General features: G+C 41.5%; 1 protein-coding gene across 1 annotated transcript in view; it reads left to right on the forward strand.

Annotated features, from left to right (window-relative positions):
* Window positions 1–11,519, forward strand: part of LOC138721201 (cytosolic phospholipase A2 epsilon-like) — a 31,409-nt gene extending 19,890 nt beyond the window's left edge. Inside the window, exons 11-20 of the mRNA XM_069858048.1 lie at window positions 18–153; window positions 1,655–1,791; window positions 3,440–3,662; window positions 4,216–4,330; window positions 4,849–4,986; window positions 7,361–7,468; window positions 8,363–8,557; window positions 9,101–9,267; window positions 10,449–10,635; window positions 10,859–11,519. Coding sequence (XP_069714149.1) covers window positions 18–153; window positions 1,655–1,791; window positions 3,440–3,662; window positions 4,216–4,330; window positions 4,849–4,986; window positions 7,361–7,468; window positions 8,363–8,557; window positions 9,101–9,267; window positions 10,449–10,635; window positions 10,859–11,067 — 1,615 coding nt within the window. The 3' untranslated portion in view covers window positions 11,068–11,519. The remainder of the gene's footprint in view (window positions 1–17; window positions 154–1,654; window positions 1,792–3,439; window positions 3,663–4,215; window positions 4,331–4,848; window positions 4,987–7,360; window positions 7,469–8,362; window positions 8,558–9,100; window positions 9,268–10,448; window positions 10,636–10,858) is intronic.
* Window positions 11,520–14,428: the final 2,909 nt, after the last annotated feature.

A 14,428-nucleotide genomic window follows, 5' to 3' on the forward strand; every position in this document is an offset into this window, starting at 1 on the left:
CTTGGATTTTATTTGAGGCCAAGAAACTTAGATGTTCGCTTGGAGTTTGATCTGTGTATGGAGGAGAAACATTTCCTGCAGAAACGCAGGAAGTTTGTGGCTTCTGCTCTGAAAAAAGCTCTTTGTTTAGAGCAAGACCTGCAAGACTATGAGGTATGGGGAGCACCGAAGGGACTGAACTATGTGGTGTAGCAGGAATGGGTTGTGCTTGTAGCTGTTTGCATGTTGTTCCTTAGCCAGCCCTGATGTATTCATTGCCAATGTAAAGCATCAAGAAATGTTTAGATGAAACAGTGTGAGAATATGGGTAGCATCAAAGCCACTTACTATACCTTTGCTCAGAAAATAATGTCACAAATTAGCTTTTTTTCCCCTGCCTTATTTCTTTTTCATTGGTGAACTATAGACCTGGATATTCCTACTCTCTCAGCTAAGCATTGAGTCACTAGGGCCCCATAAGGTATTCCATATTATCAGATTTTGGAGGGAGAAACCTAACAGTTCAAATGATACATAATGCTGACTGGTGAGGATGTTCCTTAGCACAGACTCTGTCCTGTCATTCTTCTGATCTCAGCTGTATTGTCACTCTTAACAGCACAAAGATGTTCAACATTTTTCTCTCAGTTGTGTGACTGAGTTAGGGTTTATATTTGTTCATGCTTGTGCTGCTGCAGGGATGGTTGATGCTTTAGGGAGTAAAAATGGTCTGTGATCAGGCACTTCAGACATGAAGAAGTTTTAATTCTTGAGAGGGTTTTTTTTTACTTGTACTCTTCCTTTTGTCCAGGAGAGCTGGGCCAAAGGCAGATTAAAAATTGCATGACAGAAAGGTTTGGATGCTACTAATAATGTCCTTGCTAGCAACCCATGACATCACTGTATTTCTTCTCGTTAGCACACTAATTTCAGTGGGAAAACCCCATTTTTTTAAGTATCAGAATTTTTTAGAAGTACTTCTAAATACTAATTTCAGATTTTCCAAAAAGAGAATATTTTCTTGTGGTCAGATAAACCCAAATAACAGCACTTTGCTTTGGCCTGAAATGCTTGATTTTAATCAGGTCACTGCTGAGAATTTCCTCGACGCAATTGCTTGGAAATGTGTATGAGAAATTTCATTTGGTTCCTCTTCTCTCAGTGGGTTTCTTGGAGTAACTTATCTTCCTGTAAAACAATTTAGATTTCCACAAAATTAGGCTTTGTGGTTCATCACTGCAAAAACATACTCTAGGTACTTTGTAGGAAATGTGATGCAGTTGTTACACTTGACTTACAAGAGAGGATGAGCACTGCTTGCTTTCACAACAGAGCTCTCATGAGATAATGTACCACTAAGGAAAATGCAGTCTTATATTGAAATGCCTTGAAACAAGTTTTGAGGTGTTTTGGTAACCCAGCATGTAACAATTTAGAATCAAAATTGGTTGATTTTAATTAAAAAAAAGTAAAAATTATCTAATTACTAAGTATTTTTTAAATTTTAATTTTCTTTGCAAAATACCAGGTTTTCATCTTTTTCTCCCCTACTTGGGTAAATGGGCAAATGTTGGAGTTTTTTGTGGGACAGAAATGCTGCAGTTCCCTCAATTTTGAACACAAGAACTGGTAAACTAAGTTGTTGTTTAGCACTGCTGTATTGATGTTTAAACAGGTACCAGTTGTGGCAGTAATGACAACAGGAGGTGGCACCCGGGCACTGACATCTCTGTTAGGCAACCTCCTGGGTCTTCAGAAGCTAGATCTCTTAGATGCTATTTCATACATCACTGGATCATCTGGTTCAACATGGTAAGGAAATCCTGAAGAAAGACATTGTTCCTCACAGCTATAGTCTGCTGTGTGAGGAGATTTATTCTCTTTGTTTTGGTAAAAGAAGGTGTACTGCTCCAGTCTTGAGCATTTTTATTCATTGAATCATAGAATAGTTAGGGTTGGAAGGGATCTTAAAGATCATCTACTTCCAACTTCCCTACCATGGGCAGGGAGATCCCACTACATCAGGCTTCCCAAGGCCCATCCAACCTGGCCTTGAACACTTCCAGGGATGGAGCAGCCCCAACTTCCCTTGGCAACCTGTTCCAGTGTCTCATCACTCTCATCGTGAAGAAATGCCTCCTTACATCAAGCCTAAATCTGCCCCTCTCCGGTTTATACCTGTTCACCCTCATCATATCACCACAAGACTTCATGAATAGTCCCTTTCCAGCTTTCCTGTAGGCCCCTTTCAGGTACTGGAAGGTTGCTATAAGATCTCCTCAGAGCCTTCTTTTCTCCAGGCTGAACAAGCCCAACTCTCTCAGCCTGCCCTTATACGGAAGGTGCTTCAGCCCTCTGATCATCTTTGTAGCCCTTCTCTGGACCCATTCCAACAACTCCATATCCATCTTATGTTAAGGATTCCAGAACTGGACACAGTACTCCAGATGAGGTCTCACAAGAGAGGAACAGAGGGGCAGAATCACTTCCCTTGACCTGCTGACCACGCTTCTTTTGATGCCGCCCAGGATACGGTCGGCCTTCTAGGCTGCGAGTGCACATTGCTGGCTCATGTCAAGCTTCTCATCAACCAGCACCACCAAGTCCTTCTCTGCAGGGCAACTCTCAATCACATCATCCCCCATCATGTACTGATATAGGGGATTTCAGTACACAACCCAGGTGTAGGATCCTGCACTTGGTCTTCTTGAACCTCATGAAGTTCTCTCAGGCCCACTTCTCCAGACTGTCCTGGTCCCTCTGGATGACATCTCATCCTTCTCATGTGGCAACTACGCCACTGAGCTTAGTGTCATCTGCAAACTTGCCGAGACTGCACTCAATCTCACTGTCAATACGATTGATGAAGGTATTAAACAGCACCAGTCCCAGTACGGACCCAAGAGGGATACCACTTGTCATGGATCTCCATCTGGACTTTGGGCCATTGACCACTACTTTTTGAATACGACCATCCAACTGGTTTCTTATCCACCATACTATCCACCCATCAAATCCACGTATCTCCAATTTAGAGAGAAGCATGTTGTGGGGGACTGTGTCAAAGGCTTTACAGAAGTCTAGACATCAGTTTACCCGTGTCAAGCCATATTGTTGCATTCAGAACACATAGCCTAAACTAGGGTTCTGGCCTAGGCACTGCTTATGGAGAAAAGCATTCTCCTTGACCCTTGGTTTGATCTCTAGGATCTTTCCTAGGGAGTGACCTAGGTGCAAATACCAGCTTTGCAGAGAAAGCATGGAGGGGCTTTTTGCAAGTCCTCAAGTTTCAGTAGGGATTTGAGGTATCCTATAAATAAAAAAATCTTTTCTCTTCCATAATAAACTGAGTCCAAAAGGTGTTGTTCTATGAATCTCAGCTAGTTCATTTGATGTGGTCCTTAAATCCAAGTTGAAGAAGTGAAAGCATATGACAATGTACTTCCTTTCTTTTCTGCAGGACCTTGTCCCATTTGTATCAGAGCTGTGACTGGTCACACAAGGATCTGTCTGGACCAATTGGTGAAGTCCGCAGACACATGACCAAGAGCAAGCTAAGCTGCTTTTCCCTGGATAGCTTGAAGTACTATGACAAGGAACTAAAACTGCGAAAGCAAGAAGGATACCAGATCTCTAGTGTTGACTTCTGGGGCCTTCTGCTGGAGAAAGCACTAAGTGACGGGGTAGTTTGTCTGTTTTCTCTAACAGCTGCTGAATAGTGTTGTAAGGAAAATGAAGTTTAAGGGATAGGTAGTAGACTGAAAGCATGCCAGCATTAATCAGCAGATGATTTCTGCTGACTAACAAAGGAGGGCTGTCCTCACATATGTCTCAACACATAATTAACAGCCCAATGGGTATTCTGTAGAGTAAAAAACCTATGTTTCCTTCTACCAGTATGAGTATCTGAGCACCTAACAGCAGAGCCCCACTCTCAGTTTCTTTTGGTCTGTTCCTCTCTGTGAGAATTTAAATAATCCATGTAAAGTAAATGTATTTGTTGGGAAGAATGAGAGACGTTTGTACCATAAAATGCCCTACAGCTCAGTAGTAACTAAATAACCTTACATGGAAATGTAAATGTTTAGATGAACTCCTTGGTTAAAAAAATGTCTAAACACAAAATGAGTGGAAAGGATAAGAAAATGAAAGTGGAAACAGGTATTTATTTTGCTGTTAGCTTGCAAGCCTTTACACCGTGGTCTCTTGGTTTTGCTCTTTCTTGTCAATTCACAGAAAAACAACCACAAACTCTCAGATGAGCGACAGGCATTGAATCATGGTCAGAATCCCCTACCTATCTACATGATCCTCAACATCAAAGAGGACTACAGCCTTTCAGAGTTCAAAGGTGATGGCAAAACTGAGCTGTATCTGGACACAGTTGGTGTTCGTATGATCTGCATTATCAGTTACTGCATGTCCTGTGACTCCTTGCACTGCTGAGCCATAGCATCCATAAACAGTAACTCTTTAGCTTCCACTTCTGCTTCCATTTCTAGACTTTGTGACCAGCATCTAAGAGGAATCCATCTTTAGTGGGGCAGGAATAGTTTGGGAGAGTTGTGTAAGGGCAGCCAAGTTATTGCCAGGTCAGAGCCTTAGCTTCACATGTCAGATAAAAGGCTGACCCCTTTTGTCATAATCTTCATTTATGCCCTGCCTGAAGAGGCTCATTGGAAAGTTCTGTATACGCAAGTTTAGGAAAAGTTACTGAGCGAGGGGCTGTAACAAGCTAAAAACTCCTTACCCTGGGGAAGGCCAGTCTGTGATCACTTTGTTGATAGCATTTGAACTGTAGTTGCTTCCTCTTCCTGCAAGGACATAGGGACACCATTGAGATTTAAAAGTCCATTTTCACCTCTGCAGAATGGGTGGAGTTCACTCCTTATGAGGTTGGGTTCTTAAAATATGGCGCCTTCATTCGCCCAGAGGAGTTTGGCAGTGAGTTCTTCATGGGTCGCCTGATGAAGAAGCTCCCTGAATCCCGCATCTGCTTCTTGAAAGGTAATTTTTCTCCACTTGGAAAATTCAAATTCTGTAAAAATATCCTCTGGTTTTGATATAATACAGGTCCTGCATATTGTAATTATTGCTCTGCAGCATGTAGGACTGAAGAAAAACGTCCAACATGTTGTTCTCACCTCTGGGTGAATTCCTTAGACACTGGGGATGGATTTAAAAGTACTTAGAGGATATGTCAAATAACACCATTCACTGCTGTTTTTGCCTTGAATGTACTTCTTATGCCTGAAGTTTAAGGGCTGCTTAAAGAGGTTAGGGGTTTTTTTAACAGATCGGCAGCAGACGTCCACATGGGAAACATTTGGTATTTTGAAACTGAATACTTAACACCAAATTTGTCTATGAATGGGATAATTTTATAACAAAAACTATGTCGCTACTCAGTTTGCTATAAAATGTGGCAATTTTGAGTAGTTTTCTGAACTGTTACTGGTATTTTCATAAGGTATATAGTAGTCTGATATAGTTGTAATTTTGCTAGCATGATTAAATCAGTGAATGTTTTCATTCTTATTTCAGTAAAGTGAGTGGCCCCAGTAATGCATGGCAGGACAGACAGCTTTGCAGTTTTTATGCAGTTCTCATTTTAATTTTGCATAATGCCAGAATTCTCTACCACCCCCCTTGTTCTATGGGGTGAAGTTGCTGGCAAAAGAGTCCCTCTGCTCTTAGATAGTGAACAACGGGTGCATTGCACGTAAATACACACAACACACAGCAGGACACCAAGGACACCAGTTAGACAGGATTTCTTATGAACTGAAAAATCCATAAGGCCAGTAACATCATGTGATATTCCTTATTTGGTGTGTAGAAAAGCTATGCATCTCAATGTTTAATGCAGGAATCCAGAGTTTTATTGGAACAATCATGAGAAAAAGCTGGTCATGAAGAACTGAATATTGTGCTTAGGCACACAGACATTACATCTCAGAGCTTTAATGGCTATATTTAGAGCTTTTAGTGATGTCATGAGTTAAGAAAAGAGGTGGTTGAGGGAGAAGACTCAGAAGATATCACAGAATGCAAGAGTATAAATAAGTCTAAAAAGGGGCAGACAAATTTACAGAAGATGGCGCCACTAGTGGCTCTGAAACACAGTAGTTCAGATGCAGCCACCAGCACTGGATTATCAACTTAAATATGCTACAGAAGAAATCTCTTCATACCTTCTATCTTCTTGTATTCTTACATTAAGCACCCTTTACTGATTGCCAGAGATAGGAAGTAGATCACAGAGCTGGGTGGACTATGAAGCCTTCTTCTGAGAACACTGCCTTCATTGAGGTTTTGCAGTGATAGTGGTGTGGTCATACTCGAGGTGGCCAGGGAGCAAGCACACCCAATACATCCAGTCTGTGCTAAGATCTGTGTTCTCACCCCTAGTACCCAAATGAAGCTGGTGACCCCACAGCGGTAGGTGGATCTGTAGAAAGGAAGGAGAGTTAAAGCAATGTTGCCATCTAGTGATACAGCTTGTAACGCCCTCTTGGGTTCCAGTTAAAATGTACTATTAGTTATAGCGTGATGGTTTAAGGATAAAAGCAAGGTGATGGTTTAAGGATAAGAACTTTCACTGGTAGAGAAGTTAAAGGCAGGGCTCAGCCCTGCCTTCTGTGGGAGAGTTCTTCGCAGGGCACGCAGCAGAGCTGTGGAGGAAGAAATACTTTTCAAGATCTAAGAGAGTTTTGGACATTTCTGCACTGGGTAGACATTTTTATACCTGCTTTTAAAGGAGAAGGCAAAAGTGGAAGAAAGACTATGGGAATTATCCAATTGTGGTAAAGTAAACCTTATAAGGAACATAGAAAATGTCTTGTTTTAGAGGAGTACTTTGCAGACTGTTCCAAATTTTGATAGGAATGGTTGGACTCGATGATCCGGTGGGTCTCTTCCAACCTGGTTATTCTATGATTCTATGATTTTATGATTCTAAATTGTGCTTTAACCTGTGTTCAGGACCAGCCTCCAAACCTTTAGCTAAGTATACTGCTCTATATGGCATACTTTGTAGACCAAACCTTTACTTTATGTAAAATGTCATGCATATATTTTCTGATGACAGTTGCTTATAGGACAGGAATAAGCAGGCTGGAAAATGTTGGCTTACAGTGTGTTAGCAACAGCTGTGTGAGACAATGAATTACAGTGGCTGAATGCCTGGCACAATGTTTAAAACTGTTTCAGTTCTTCTTTGAGGACAGAATCTGAGTTGCTACAAAGGAACTTAATATAGATTTTAGAAACCTTAAGGTTTTCTGCTGTTTCCTTGCAAAGCTGAAGGTTTCTATTTTAAAGGGATATTTTCCAGTAAAATGTTTCTAAAGCAGTTTCCCTGTTCTCTGTCCCTGCACAGGCCTGTGGAGCAATGTTTTTTCCTACAATCTGTTGGATGCCTGGCATTCATCGGATCCCACAGAAAGGTGCTCACTGAGATGCACCCAACACAGGACTGTTGAAGTTGGTCAGTTACATTTCTGTTTTAACTTTACCTGTTGTCTTCTCAATATTTAAATCAATATTACATTCAGATGCATATAGCATGAAATCTTTATGAAGACTTTTTTAAATCTTAAAACTGAGGCAAATGCTGCACTGTTTGTTTGGGTCTTTTTTCCCCTGAGATGTTCTGTTCAAGTGATATTTAATTAGGATTCCTCTCTGAATTTGTTCATAGCAACATTATTTCCATGAGTCTTTCTTGCTCTAAATTAATGCAAGTGAAGATTTGTCACCAGCCTTCTGGTGAACTTACGTGGTGTAATAAACATCTCAGTGCTGTGTTCTCTGTCCGCCTTGACAGATCATATTTTTTGTATGTTGTTGTCGAAGACTTGAATACATCAAATATGTGGAATTCTATTTCAGTTTTCTTTGATCTCAGTGCAAACCTGAGTGCTCCTTAGAGGTGCTGGATGTCCTCCCCGTGTTCAAATGTAGTTAGTGAGTTTAGTTTATGGGCTTTTCATCACTTTCTCCAGGGAAGTGATGCAGAACTCTGAACTCAATAAATGCTTACCATAGAAAGTCATTAGTCCTTTTTCCCAACCTCATGAGGTGTCATTTAGCATAATCTTTTTTCTCTGTTCTTTTATGGGTATCTAAGTCTCCTAACAGCACTATTTTCAAAGCTAGTTTGGACTCTTTCCAGCTTTAAGAAGTTTGTTGCCAACATTTGTTTTAAAATCTGCTTCACTGATTTTCTTCTTGTTCCTACTTCGATATTGATTTGATTGCATAACGACATGTCTTATTGAGATCTTCGTTGCTCTAGCGAATATTTGATTCCTTTTGGTAACTCAAGTATTGTGAAGAACTATATCCAAACAACAACTTGTTATTCTCCTCTACCCTTCAGAAGGGGATGATCCTTCCCTACCAGCTAGGAGCCATGAGTTGGAGACTTACTTAGTCACTCCTGAATGTGGCATCATGGGCATCATTCGGCAGGTCCTGACTGAGCGGGTGATGGTTTCTAAGTTCTATAACTTCCTGAAGGGATTCCAGATGCACAATGAATACCTCCAGAGCAAAAATTTCTGCATATGGAAAGGTAAACATCCTTGAATATTAATTTTTATCTGCTTAGATCATTGTTGATTTTATTAGTGGAGAGATGGCAAAGGATGAACAGGCTTTATTCTTCATTTCATAAACAAAAAATTCAAGATAACTAGTTAAAATTTATACAGTCAAATCGTCTGGCCGGAGCTGAGCATCTTTAGCAGAAGTGACTTGGTAGATATCAGCACTTTTTCACTGAGTTTAAAGTGAAATTTCAAAACAAATGAAATGGTGGCACAGCTGTGTTTTTACTGAAATTACAGTGTAAACAAATACTCCAAGGCATCCTTTGATTACAGAGAAATAAAAAATACTACTGCACATTGGGTACAGGAGAAGAGCAGCATGAGAAGTGAGGTAGATCTTTTTACCTTGGATAGGTCTTTCTTTTCTATGTCAAGTCTGAGCTTCCGTACTGCGGAAAACAAAAGTAATAGGGAGACAAGAGGTATTTTTTCCTCCATTACTAGCCAAACAACAGATATATTACTTCTTCAATGAATCACTCATCATAAGAAATATTTCCTTTTAGATACTGTACTAGAGAATTTCCCCAACCAACTGACAGAAACAGCAGAGTTCATGTGCCTGGCAGACACAGCAGGATACATCGATATCAGCTACCCGCCGCTCATGAGGCCAGAGAGGAAAGTGGATGTTGTCCTACACTTAAACTATTCTTCTGGATCACAGACATCGGTGCGATGACCACTCTGTTTCCTTCAATAACAACCACTGTTCGTTAACACCTTTTAGCACTTTAACTCCTGAGGAGTCAGAATAATTTACATAGAAGAAAGTGATTCTGGGAGAAAAGGATTCTTAGCATATAGCTCCTGCTTTGCATAGGTGTAGCTCTCTTAGTGATGCTAGTATACCACTCCAAATCCCTTAAGAAAAACAGAAGTGGAATCAGTTTTCTAAATCTTTTATTTTAATTAGCCCTCTAATAGGTAAACCTTGTCTCCTAGAGCTGTATGCTCCTAGGATCTCCACACGGCTATTGAGGCTACACTGTGCAAAAGAGTATTTCTCTAGAACTAGTACCACCACTGATGAACTGTTAATTTGTCTTGTGATATCCTCCTAAAGACATCTACATGCAGTGAAATTTGAAGTAATTTGTCCAATTGTCTTTAGAACAGTAACTGGATAATATTATAGTTTAAATTGAGGAAAAAAATTGTCCTCTGACACCATATCTGCTGTTTCAAACACTAGCTCACAACCTGGCCTATAATTCCGGTTACTAGATATAGAAAAGACAGAAGTTCTTGAGGGCTAAATTTGCATACACGTCAACTAGATTCAGGAACAAAAATCCTGTTTTAAAAAATTACTTACACACCTGCAAGATAAAATTCATATCTCAGGCAAGATAACGTTTGCTCTCAGATACCTACATCAATTTTCGCAACTATCTTAAGGCACCCAAGATAATTACAGGGTTTTAAATATTCCATGCCAAGTCGACAAAATGTTGTACCTTTATGAATCTGTATTTAAAAACCTTGCCATTTCAGATTCCTTTCCATTCTGCTGATTTCAAGGTTTTCTCCAGTAAAGGAAATTTTTCTGTGCCCTAAAGCGCTAGACCACCCCTGCCTGCAGCCATGAACACCTTATTTATCTTGCAGATAAAGGCTGAAGAGGAGGAGGTAGGACAACAATCAGGAGCATAAGCTGGAGGCTGGGTCTTGAAATGTTGTTCTGTTAATAACTAATACTTATTATCTTACACAAGAGACAAAGGCCAGAATAAACACTGACAGTGAATAGTGCCCCCTGACCTTTGCAAAGAGCCTTTAAGGGATGTGTTGTGAATTTGGAAAAGCTGGGGGGGTGACAGAATTTCTGACCTTTTTTCTCTCTGAGTGCAGCCTTTGGAAGAAGCCTCCAAGTACTTCCTAAAGCAAGGAATCCCGTTTCCCAAAATACACCTGAGTGAAGAAGAAAAGAAAAATCTAAAAGAGTGCTACATTTTTGAAGATGCAGAGATCCCAGAAGCGCCAACAGTGGTGTTTTTCCCACTGGTGAATGATACCTTCAGAAAATACAAAGAACCTGGTAAGCTGTGAGGTAGAGATGGCCCTCCCACCAGTCAGTGGCCCCTTGGCTGTGTCAGGATGGGAGTCATAGTCTAGCATGTTCTGTTCCTCTCTCTCCCCAGCCACAGCTCCCATGGGAGAGAAACATGAGTGGGCAGTGAGTAGCAACGTTGTGCCTCATCTGTAGAGCGGGAAGTGGGACCACATCTATAACTCATCAATTAACTCTCTTTGTTTGTCAGGTGTGGAGCGCAGTCCAGCTGAGATGGCGCAGGGCAATGTGGATGTTTCCAGTGTTTTTTCCCCGTACTGCTTAAACAGCTTTACCTACACAGAGGAAGCGTTTGACAAGCTAGTAGAACTGACCAGCTACAACATTCAGAACAACAAAGATCTGATCCTTCAGGCTTTGAATTCTGCTATAGAGAAGAAACGACAACACAAAAAATAAATGCTGTCCTGAGTTTCAAAAAGACATGCAAATAATATTTCTCTCCTGCACAGAATCAAGACCTGTTGGTGAACGAACATGATGGACTTGGGAAAGTACAAAGACTTGTCTCAGCCTGTGGCTCTTCTCCACCACATGGCAATGCTAGATAAACCAATCAAACAAAATAATTATTAGTCTAGTGCTTTGTTTATATTGGACTTCAGGGCTGATGAATATTTTTTCTTGTACATACATGGATATGCATTAAATTAAAGCTTAAGAAGTATGGGGCTTATTGATGAGTTTTAAAAATTATGAATGTGGTACAGCAATAACAATTCTTTCAAAATTTACTGTACTAGTAGAGGTTATATATGAAGTGAAGATAAATGAGGTACAGATATTTAATCCATTCCAATCTAGTGCAATAAAAAAATACACAGTAAATGTGAACCATTTTAAAGAAAAAGAGAAACATGTATTTTCATATAGTGTCAACAAGAACTTTGCTGGAAATAACATGCAAAACTAAACAGAAGAATCATAGAACCATAGAATCATAGAATAACCAGGTTGGAAGAGACCCACCGGATCATTGAGTCCAACCGTTCCCATCAAACACTAAACCATATCCCTCAGCACCTCGTCCACCTGTGCCTTAAACACCTCCAGGGAAGGTGACTCAACCACCTCCCTGGGCAGCCTGTTCCAGTGCACAATGACCCTCTCCGTGAAAATTTTTTTCCTAATGTCCAGCCTAAACCTCCCCTGGCGGAGCTTGAGGCCATTCCCTCTTGTCCTGTCCCATGTCACTTGGGAGAAGAGGCCAGCACCCTGCTCTCCACAACCTCCTTTCAGGTAGTTGTAGAGAGCAATGAGGTCTCCCCTCAGCCTCCTCTTCTCCAGGCTAAACAACCCCAGCTCTCTCAGCCGTTCCTCATAAAACTTGCTCTCCAGCCCCTTCACCAGCTTTGTTGCTCTTCTCTGGACTCGTTCCAGAGCCTCAACATCCTTCTTGTGGTGAGGGGCCCAGAACTGAACACAGGATTCGAGGAGCGGTCTCACCAGTGCCGAGTACAGAGGGAGAATAACCTCCCTGGACTGGCTGGTCACACTGTTTCTGATACAAGCCAAGATGCCATTGGCCTTCTTGGCCACCTGGGCACACTGCTGGCTCATGTTCAGTCGCTGTCAACCAACACCCCCAGGTCCCTCTCCTCCAGGCAGCTTTCTAGACAGACTTCTCCTAGTCTGTAGCACTGCATAGGGTTGTTGTGCCCCAAGTGCAGGATCCGGCGTTTGGTCTTGTTAAACCTCATGCCGTTGGACTCAGCCCAGCGGTCCAGCCTGTTCAGATCTCTTTGCAGAGCCTCCCTACCCTCCAGCAGATCGACACTTCCACCTAGCTTAGTGTCATCCGCAAACTTGCTAAGGGTGCACTCGATGCCTTCATCCAGGTCATTGATAAAGACATTGAACAGGGCTGGACCCAGCACAGAGCTCTGGGGAACCCCACTTGTCACTGGCCTCCAGCTGGATTTTGCACCATTTACCACCACTCTCTGGGCCCGGCCATCCAACCAGTTTTCCACCCAGGAGAGTGTGCGCCTGTCCAGGCCAGAGGCTGACAGTTTCCGAAGCAGAATGCTGTGAGAAACTGTGTCAAAGGCTTTACTGAAGTCCAGGAAGACCACATCCACAGCCTTCCCCTCATCCAGCAGCCGAGTGACTTTGTCATAGAAGGCGATCAGGTTAGTTTGGCAAGACCTACCTTTTGTGAACCCAGAAGAATATAGAAAATCTGAGATTTCACAAGGAAAATACCATTTTTCTGTGCTTCTGGATTTACATGTTTTGTTACATCAGCAATACTTAAGTCTGGAAAATCCCTTGGAAGTGACCTTTCCAAATCCCGCTGCAAGTTAGGATTGGCTGTACCGCTGTGTTTGTAAGTATTTAACCTATGGTTGTGCTTTTCACTGTACACTCATAGTATTCAGAAGATCCAGCTGAGCATCTGTGTCACATCAATTCAAACAGGTTTAATAGTACTTCTTGTTATTATAGAATGGGATGCTGTGAGACTAACAATATAAAAAACTGAAAGACATTTAGATTTCATGGTAAGAAGGCAAGCTAAGTGATTTACATTGATATCCATGGGTAATTTATGGGTACTTGCATAACTTTGTCAGTCCCTGACTATATGAAATCAACGCACAGTCTATGCAACTACTATGAATAGCACAAGGTAATTTATTGAAACTTTTGAGTTTAACACCAAAATAATAATTTGCATTATGAAGTGTTTTAATAACACAAATACTCTGTAAACATGTTTAATTACAACAGAGATGTTAATCTAAAAAAAGATATAATGCTTCAGTCAGTATCAACTGCCCTTAATTACTTCAAATTTAAATGAAATGCAGTAACTTGCCTGTGCTGAAGTAACATGTATTGGCATGCACAGAACTATGCATAATGCAATCACGGCCAAAATAGAAAATAAATCTTTAGTTCAAAATGAAATTTGAACCTCTAAAGGACTGAAAATTTCTCTTCCCTCTTGCTGTCCTTGTTAGTCTCTTTCTTCTTTCAAGCTTTCCTTGATGGCTTTTAGCCTTTATCATCTTTAGTCTCCTGTATTTGACCTCTAATGACCTCAGCCCCTTTAGGGATGATGCATGTGTCCCTGCTCCAACTGCTTTTCCAGGCCTTCACACTTCCATCCAATTTGCAGCCCTGGTTCAAACCTCCAGTGTGCTGAAATGGCTGTTTACCTGCCAGTGCTCATTAAGAGCTTCACTTTGTGATCTCTGCTGCTGAGTCATGCAGTCCCTCTCGGCAATGCCTCTCCTCTTCCTCAGCTGTAACTGCCTCTCAGCCTTCCCTGTTTATCATTATGGTGAACTCATTTGCGGTGACACATGTGTTTGCTACTTCTCCCACCTGCCCATCTTTAAACTAGTGTTTCAGACATCTTCAAAAGCTGCCATCCAAGACTGTCAATGACACCAGATTTCAAGAACCCTGCCTCTCTCTTCCCATCCTTGCCTTTAACTGTACCTCTTCACTTCCCTTGCTGTATTTTTGTTTGTTGGATTCTTTTTAGCACAGTGAATCCCCATTTATTCCAGGTGTGTCACCTAGGCATCCTTTGCTTTGCTGTACCCTCTAGGAGCTGAGCCTGTCCCACCCGAAGGCAGTCTGGCCAGGCTCACATGACAGCTCCTGGTGGTACTTTCAGTGTGGCTCAAGTTCTTGGACAAGAACCAGATCTTCTTGTCTCCCACCGAAATCCTCAGGCGTCCATCACTTTCTTGTTTCAGATACAGCCACCCGAGTCACCACAATGTCTTTGCTGTGACTCCAAAAA

Source organism: Phaenicophaeus curvirostris, chromosome 5 (assembly GCF_032191515.1).
Source record: "Phaenicophaeus curvirostris isolate KB17595 chromosome 5, BPBGC_Pcur_1.0, whole genome shotgun sequence".
NCBI classification, from domain to species: Eukaryota; Metazoa; Chordata; class Aves; order Cuculiformes; family Cuculidae; genus Phaenicophaeus; species Phaenicophaeus curvirostris.